This window comes from Ovis canadensis, chromosome 9 (genome assembly GCF_042477335.2).
Source record: "Ovis canadensis isolate MfBH-ARS-UI-01 breed Bighorn chromosome 9, ARS-UI_OviCan_v2, whole genome shotgun sequence".
Classification (NCBI taxonomy): domain Eukaryota; kingdom Metazoa; phylum Chordata; class Mammalia; order Artiodactyla; family Bovidae; genus Ovis; species Ovis canadensis.
In genome coordinates this window covers 78334056-78343334 of record NC_091253.1, presented here as the reverse complement: position 1 = coordinate 78343334, position 9279 = coordinate 78334056, and the positions used below count along the sequence as shown (strand labels likewise).

The 9279-nt window shown below is 41.8% G+C and overlaps 1 protein-coding gene across 1 annotated transcript in view; it reads left to right on the top strand.

The window, feature by feature from the left end:
• Positions 1-393: 393 nt before the first annotated feature.
• TRHR (thyrotropin releasing hormone receptor) overlaps positions 394-9279 on the top strand; it is a 46751-nt gene continuing 37865 nt past the window's right edge. The window contains exons 1-2 of the mRNA XM_069600817.1: positions 394-647; positions 1324-2197. Of these exons, the coding sequence (XP_069456918.1) occupies positions 1409-2197 (789 nt within the window). The 5' untranslated portion in view covers positions 394-647; positions 1324-1408. The remainder of the gene's footprint in view (positions 648-1323; positions 2198-9279) is intronic.

The following is a 9279-nucleotide window of genomic DNA, read 5'->3' as shown; positions in this document are numbered from 1 at the left end:
GAGCCAACTTCACTGGTTCACCGGAGAAATAGTCCTCAGGTTTCCATCATAGAGAAAAAAGTGTGCTCTCAGTCCAGACATATATTTCAGTCTTCCGGGGCTGTGTCTGGACTGAGATGGGTTCGCTCTCCCTAAGTCCTATCCCACAGGGGAGTGGGACTTTACCCAGGTGCCCGAGTTTCTCTAGAACTTAGACTATAAACAACTGTAAGACCAGCTGCTTCAAACCCCCTGGCTGGTGCCGTCAGCCTTCCAGATTACAACTATATCGTTAGCACATTTATAAGAAAATCCTCAGAGGGGAGATCATGAATCAGTGAGGACTGACTGGCATTTGTGAGTGTGAGTGTGGGGTGTGTGTGCTAGAGGGGAGGGGGGAGACAGGGAGCCGAGCGTGTTCTCATTAGGGGACGATCTATGATTTGCCAGGCTCTCTGCTGCTGCTCCTGCTGCTGCTTCTGCTGCGGCTGTATGGTCTGTCATCAGTTGGAAAGGCTGTGAGGGTTCAGAGGAACCGCAGTTCCGAAGACGGAGCCCTGCTAAGTGGTCTCCCTGCCAAAGTGGACGAGGCTTTCCGCAAGGTTGGAAACTCGCGCTTATTACCGCTCCATCTACCTGGAAGAAGGGGCAGCGCTACGGAGGAAAAGGTAAGAGGAAAAATTGTTCTCTGTTGGGTCTGCAGGGCAGGGGGCCTGGGGAGGCTTGCTATTTTGTAGCAGAGGGACTTCACCCTTTGAGAGCCAAGGAGGCAGATGCTAATTTTCTGTCAAGCTTTTTGGCTCCCCCCCACCAAGCCCCAGCCTCCCACCCAGCATCTTTTTCTTCTTTATTTTACTTTCCCCAAGCATCTGAGAGATTTCTTTGTATTTATTTTTCAGGTAGCTGATATTGTTTCTTTTTTCCCCCCCTTTTGAGGATTCTTTCAAAACAGGGAGCATTTTCTGTGTCTCTTTTCTTGAGCATTTTTGTCCATTAAGAAAAAAAAAAAAAAAAAACAGTCCCTCTTATTGTAAAGTGGTCAAAACTGTTACTCTACCCTGTACTGCTGCTGCTAAGTCACTTCAGTCGTGTCCAACTCTGTGCGACCCCATAGATGGCAGCCCACCAGGCTCCTCCGTCCATGGGATTTTCCAGGCAAGAGTACTGGAGTGGGGTGCCATTGCCTTCTCCACTATCCTATACTAGATTGCAATAAAAGGAGTTTTCAGGAGTACAGATGAGCCCTATTACTGCAGAAAAATGGGAGGTGAAGTGAGAGAACATGAGAATTACCTGTAAGTGATTATGATACTGTGAATGAATATGGACTATAACTCTTCACAGGGGGAGAGAACCAGTGTGGTAAAGGCAGGGCAGCAGAAGGAAGATGTATTGAGAAGTGTTCCAGAGAAGCCTCAAGCCACTAAAGATGGAGAACGAGACAGGAAGTGAACTGAACCAAACGCAGCTTCAGCCGCGAGCTGTGGTGGCCCTCGAATACCAAGTGGTCACCATCTTACTTGTGCTCATCATCTGTGGTCTGGGCATCGTGGGCAACATCATGGTAGTCCTGGTGGTCATGAGGACCAAGCACATGAGGACCCCCACAAACTGCTACCTGGTGAGTCTAGCAGTAGCTGATCTCATGGTCCTGGTGGCCGCAGGCCTCCCCAACATAACGGACAGCATCTACGGTTCCTGGGTCTATGGCTACGTTGGATGCCTCTGCATTACTTACCTCCAGTACTTGGGCATTAATGCATCCTCTTGCTCAATCACAGCCTTTACCATTGAGCGGTACATAGCAATCTGTCACCCCATCAAAGCCCAGTTTCTCTGCACATTTTCCAGAGCCAAAAAGATAATCATTTTTGTCTGGGCTTTCACATCTATTTACTGTATGCTCTGGTTCTTCCTGCTGGATCTCAATATTAGCACCTATAAAGATGCTATTGTAGTGTCCTGTGGCTACAAGATCTCCAGGAATTACTACTCACCTATTTACCTAATGGACTTTGGTGTCTTTTATGTTGTGCCAATGATCCTAGCCACTGTCCTCTATGGATTCATAGCTAGGATCCTCTTCTTAAGTCCCATTCCTTCAGATCCTAAAGAAAACTCTAACACATGGAAAAATGACTCGACCCATCAGAATAAGAATTTGAATTCAAAGACCTCTAATAGATATTTCAACAGCACAGTATCTTCAAGGAAGCAGGTAAGCAAATCTGAGCCTCCGAGTTCACAGAGGAAATGTGGGAGAGAGATCCTTGTGAGATAGGATCAACTTTGCCCTACTTAGCTGACGGCAAAACTAAAACACAATCATACAAACGTTTCACTGGTGTAAGCCTCTGCTTTACATATTAAATCCATCTCTAAAACAACTGAGGACCTAAAAATAGATGGGAAGTGTTGACAGCACACCAGCAGGTACCAGTTTGTGTGCTATTAAAATATAAGGGAATATAAACCGAAACCCTAGAATTCTACCTTTAAAATGGTGTGCCTCTCTGAGAAATGTTATCAATATAATTAGGCCATTTCTGGCTTCTATAGGTAGCAGCTGCATATTTTGAAGAACTCTATTGTCTGAAAAATATTTGACAAGGTAGTTTGAGAAAAGATGAGTCAAAACAATACTGAAACTGAGAGGGGTTCCTGGACTCCTTTTTTTTTTTTTTCTTCTTCAGTCTTAGTGGGGAAAGATTCTGTCACTTTCTCCTTCAGCTTCCTACAGAATGTCCTGGCGTGTACAGGCTCCCAGTGGACTCTGCTCGGGAAGTATTCTGATAAAAAGGCTAACACCAGGCTTATTTGTGACAAAGAATGATTGCATTTTTCACACGTCTTTTTCCTATTTAGCACAGCTGTGTTTCACATCACCTGAATGGTCAGGTGGTTAGGGTTGAACAGCGGTTTTATGAGTGAAGTGTAACTGTGTTTCAGTAGGTGTAGTTTGTAAGACAGTTGCAGGAATACTTTATGTCATGTGCACACTTACCTATAGTTACACACCTAAGTCATCTAGGAACTTGGCTTTCAGATCCTTTTCTTTCTTTGTTAAACAGGAAAAAGAACAGGTGATCAGCAAGACTTGCTCATTCAAATAGGTTGAATTTTCTTTCCTTTTTTTTTTTTTTTTTGATCCTGTAGGAATTTAGTTCTTCCTATGTACATAAACAGAAAACTGAGTGTACTTTTTAAAGCATGCAGATGAATCATTCATACTATCACTTCCTAATCTCTGGATTTGCTGAAATATGAAGAATTGTATTGAATGTTGGGCACATAGTGAAGTAAGTTACTAATAAATAGTGGTGTTTTAGGCATGCATGAAATGAATAATGAACCATCACTAAAAAGAAATATATACAACATTTTAAATGATATCATGACATTTGATTTATATAACATTTATTATTAAAGGTGCCTAGATGATAAAAGGGAAGACTTGAGATACTATTGCCAGCTCTTAGATTTCTGTTGCTTTGGATCTAGCAGTGCTACCTAATACAAGGTATATTTGGCCATCTATTACCCAAAACTTGATTAAGGGAAACTTAGAGAGGTCTGTTGGCCATCTGCCAAGGCAAACATTAACAAATACAATAAGAGAGTAAAGAGTATGTACATCTCAGTTAGAGACTAAACATGGGTTAATGTCTGTAGCAAAGAAGGTCAGGAAGTAAATTCATTCATTAGACTCATTTATATTCTTGTTATAAATTCTAAAAAATTGTTTGTCTGGTCTAATGTCTTCCCTTTCAATTACAGTCATTAGTACCTATCAGCATTAATAATGTGCTTTAAATTGCTAATTGTGTTACATGTTCACACTCATATTTCAAAGCTGTTAACAGATAGGCTGTCCTTATAGAGGCCGAGTAGTAAAACAAAAAGCCAAAGGCCCCAAAAAACCCTGGGCTTTAAAATTCTAGAGTTCTAACCATCTTGGATGTATGACCCTGGGTAAGCAGAACTCTCTGAGCCTCAGTGTCCTTATCTTTAAGCACGAGGATAAATAGCAACCAGGACTGGTGTGAGGGTTCAATGAAATACCTGATGAAGGACACGTAAAGTTGGTTCATCTGAGTGTTTAATTAGCCTCATTCTGGATCTGTTCATATGTTGGCAACTGTAAGGGAAAGATTTATTCTTTAAACTATACATGTACCATTTAAACAAAGAACATTGGTTGAACAGGTGTGTATAGGATTTGGCAACTTCTCAAACTTTTAATAATTAGGGCATTTGGAATTGTGTTCAGAGCATTTAGGGTTGTCATGAGGATATGGCTGGAAAGAGAATGGTATGGATTTGGAGAGGGGACCAGGACAGGCTACTATGGGGGAATTTTTGTAGTATGTAGTGATTTGGTTCCCTGGTGGCTCAAATGGTAAAGAATCTGCCTATAATGCGAGAGTCCTGAGTTCAATCCCTGGATTGGGAAGATCCCCTGGAGGAGGGCACAGCAACCCATACCAGTTCTTGCTTGGAGAATCCCCATGGACAGAGGAGCCTGGCAGTTTACAGTCTATAGGGCTGCAAAGAGTCAGACATGACTGAGCAACTAAGCACACTCAGCAGTGATTTGGTTGATTAAAATGAAGTCTTTGAAGGAACAGCAGAAAGTAAGATTGGATTGCTAGTGTATATGTGTATCTGTGAGAGAGAAAGAGAGAGAGAAGAATGAGAGAAAGGGCTGTGGAGGATCCCAAACATCAGGCAAAGGAAGAAGTTGGAACTCAGTGCAGGAGCAACCAAGAGTGTGAGTGGGGAGCAGGAAGCAGTGGCGAGGAAAGTGGTTTTGGGGACAATAAATCTGACAGCTGTGAACAAGGCAGGGTTGGAGGCTGAGACTCTGCCTCTACTTTTGAAGAAGGACCACTCTTGAAGCTGTTGGTAGTGATTTAGGCATGAAGTATTGTAGCAAGATCTCTATCAGGAGAATTTAAAGTAAAGTGTGAACAAGAGAGGAGTTTCAAAGAAAGAGGAGGTGAAATGTGAACATGTCACCTACAAAGGATGAAGAGGGGACAATTCGGCGGTTCTGAGTCTGGAAGAACAGAGGTATCTCCTGACGAATGGAATGAGAACCATGAAGGGCAGTCAGTTTTGTCCAAAATCAATGACCCTTTGGTCTGGCTTTTTCCTCTTCTGAAATGGGTCTTTTCTTAAATCTTGAAAAGATTCTAACCTCTACCTCCTCTAGCCCCAGGATTTGATTCTACTATTTTCTCTGCATGTTTTTTTCTTTTGGGCAAGTTTAATTTACATTTTAATAAATATTCTATCTGGACCAGGTCTTTCTAACCACGTAATTACAGTGTGTAGAGCTTAGGAGAACTACATTTTAGAGGAAATATAAAGAATATTTATATGTGAGGGACAAGTGTGTGAGGTTTGTGTTTGCTGATTTGTTTACTTTTAACTTATATTTCGGATGCAGAAAACTCAGGCCAGAATCTTCTTTCTTTCTGTTATTCAGATTCACCTAAATATTTGGTCAAGTCAATAAAACAAATTACTCTATATAATAGCTTGGAATTGTGTAGACAAAAGAATTACCTGATTGACTAAATCTTTTGTTTTACAACTGGTTGTTTTGATGCTGGAGCCAAAGTTTAAAGGATCCCGTTTGTCACATTTCAGCTCCATCTACACAATACCAAAAGATCTCTCTCTGTTCAGTCAATTCAAGTGTTCAACATTGTATAGATAAAATGTCTTTATCATTGGCTGAAGAATTGATTGGATCTTTTGGCATTGTGGAGACACAGCAGTATCTTGCTAAAGGACAACACTGTGAATAAACACATTCAATTCAAATATTTGCTTTCCATAGGACACAGAGATATGTAGACTATTTTATAGATCAGGCTACCAGTTTCATTTTCAGTTGAGTCACTCTAATGTACTTCTTTTTTAAAACAGGATAGCTAGTGGGGAACTGTGTAACATAATCTGAATAGAAACTCCAAGAGTTTGTGACAAATTTTTCATTATGGGTTTTGTTTGACTGGACAAGTTTTTAAAAGGCCAATGGTCTTTGTTTCTGTAAATTTCTTAACAGCCTTCTACCTTCCCAAGAGGAGTGTTGGCAACCCAAGAGACAAAAGCAGTCTTCCTTTTAAAGAAATACACATTCTTTATTTGTTGCTGTTGTTGCTGTTATTGCTGCTGATGATTGAAAAGCAATCATGTATTATGGAAAACATAGAACACAAGGCATAAGAAAAAAAGCATCCTGTATCCTACCTCTCAAAACCAGAGTATATTAGCATTTAGTAATATTTTTCTCATGTTTTTGCTTGATTTTCTTTTATATCATTATAGTCAATATATAGATATATATATATAGCTGGTATACTGCTGATTCCCTGATGGCTCAGTTGGTAAAGAATCTGCCTGCAATGTAGGAGACCTGGGTTCAATTTCTGGGCAGGGAAGACCCCCTGGAGAAGGGATAGGCTACCCACTCCAGTAATCTTGGGCTTCCCTTGTGGTTCAGCTGGTAAAGAACCCTCCTGCAATGTGGAAGTGGTGGTGGGTGGTTTAGTCGCCAAGTCGTGTCCAACTCTTGCAATCCCATGGGCTGTAGCCCGCCAAGCTCCTCTGTCCGTGGGATTCTCCAGGCAAGAATACTGGAGTGGGTTGCCATTTCCTTCTCCAAGAGATCTTCCCGACCCAGGGATTGAACCCAGGTCTCCTGTATTGCAGGCAGACTGAAGACCCGGGTTCAATCCCTGGATTGGGAAGAGCCCCTGGAGAAGAAAATGGTAACCCATGCCAGTATTCTTGCCTGGAAAATCCCATGGATAGAGGAGCCTGGCAGGCTACAGTCCATGGGGTCGTGAAAAGCTGGACACGACTGAGCAACTTCACTTCACTTCACTTCATAGATATATAACCTTACATGCTGCTTTTACACAAAATGTTGAAATTAATATTCCCAAGGATAGCACAGAGTAAAAAAAAAAAAATGGATAAGATTGTGAGTCAGTTTTTCTCAGCCTCAGTTTTCTCATTAATAAAATGAAACTAACAATGCCTCATGGAGTGACTTGAATCAAATGAGAGGCATCAGACAAAACCCATGGTTTTGTCTCTCCTCACCTGTACCACCAGCTGTCCTTCCCGCAGCCCTGTCCTTCTCAGTGACCTCCACGCCCCCGGCAGCCTCCTGACTCCGACTCTGACTGAGCAATCTGAGTAGGATGTGCTCGTGGAAAATGATGAACGTGGATAGAAAAGGGGCTTAAATGTGTCTCTTCTCCCCTGCCTCCCTCCAACTCTTACCTTTTTAAAGAAGAAACCCTGAACAAGAAAAACAGAACACAAAGGAAAAGAGGCGTAATAGTGGCAATAGGGCTGACATTTGCAGACATGAAATCACTGAAGTTATGTGGGTAGCCTAGTCAATGATGAAGCTCAAAAGGCAAATTAATCATACCAAACTCTTCAGCATTAGGCCTAAATCAGAGGTTTCTCAAGTTTACGGGGCCTGTTTTCATACTATTCTCACAGGTCCATCATTCACTTTTGATTGTCTTATTTGCTCTATTTCTCTGGGCCCAACTACATTCTTAATAATATAAAGATTTCTAAGATGGGGAGGGGGTGCAATTTTTGCCACTTAGCACACAGATATCTAGTGTGCCATCTTATTTTTTTATTATTAAAGAAAAGTGTTCCATTTTCTAATTCACATCCTATGTAAGGGAAAACTCCATCTGCCATAAATTGCCTCAGTGAAAGTGCCCTACAGTTTCATGTTTTGTGCCCTTTGGTTAGATGAACACACATTGTTTATTCCCAATTTTATACTTGCAGCTTTGAGTTATAATTTCACTGGTAGAGAAAAATAAATTTTTCTATATGCCTACAAAAAAGAAAAACCTGCACTCCTACAGAATTCTCAATTTGACCATATACCAAAAAGCCCCTTAAAATCAGCTAACCTTGAAAATAAAAAATTATATTTCCTTATGCATTCTCTTGTGAATTCTTAAGTTACAGACAGTCCAAGTTCCAGACAGATGAAGGCTGGGCTGTAACCATGTTCTTAGTCTCCTTTACTTTGGTTATGAGTTAGGGGAAGGTGAAAGGTGAAAAGTTAAAGCTAGGTCAACATTAAGCTGAGTTTTATGATAGATCATTTTATATTCAAAGAAAAGAGAAACAGTGAAAGTGTTAGTCACTCAATCATGTCCGACTCTGAAACCCTATGCACTGTAGCCCACCAGGCTCCTCTGTCCATGGAATTCTCCAGGCAAGAATACTGGAGTGAGTTGCCGTTCCCTTCTCCAGGGGATCTTCCCCACCCAGGGATTGGACCTGGGTCTCCTGCATATCAGGCAGTTTCTTTATCATCTGAGCCACCAGGGAAGTCCAATATTGGGCAAGATTCAGTATCCTCCGCAGTTTAATGAAATATTCATTCATAACCCCAAAAGCACCCAACACTCCTAGATATAGAGGCCACCAGGACATTTAAAAGCAAACTCTTCCCCTTGGAGGAGCTCACTATTGGCCGTGTGCACAAATAATCCTGAGTAGACTATTAATGCTTTACAATAGAGGACACAGCATCCATGAGGAGAAAAGCTGGGAAAGAGTGGAGGAAGGCTCCGTGGAGTACATGGCATTGATCTGGGCCTGTGAAGTTGGGTGGAATGTCTCAAAGCAGCAATAAGGAGAACAGAGAGGAAAGGAAGAAAGTTCAACTGAGAGAGGAGTTAATAGGGGAAGGCTGGGCATGTTTAGGGAGAGAATAGTCTAGTATCATGGAAGTGCATTGTCTGTGGAGGGAAGCCTGAACTGGACTGTGGTTGCTCTTTCCCAGCCCTGACCTTTGTCACTCCACCTACTTACATCCACACCTAAGGTTACAACTCCCACCTATGAGAGCCCAGGACACAGCTCTTGCAAAGACATCTGACCCATAAAACCTAACTGGTTTTTGGACATCATGCAAGTACATCAAATCCAATATGACTAAATCTAAATCCATTTATTTCCTTCATAAATCCATATCACTTTTCTTCTTTCCTATTTTAGATTCCCAGACCACAAATCTAGGAGGCCTTATAGTACTTTTCTGTCCTATCTACCCATCCCAAGTGATAACCAGATGCTAGTGATTCTAGCTCCTAAACTCTCATGTTTGACCTACTCCATCACCCGACCATTGCCCTAGTTTAGCATTTCTCATCTGCTCCATTTCAGGACACCGAGCCTCTCCCATTCCACCATCTCCTAGGTCATCCTGCACACTGCTCACCAGAAGGTTTCTCT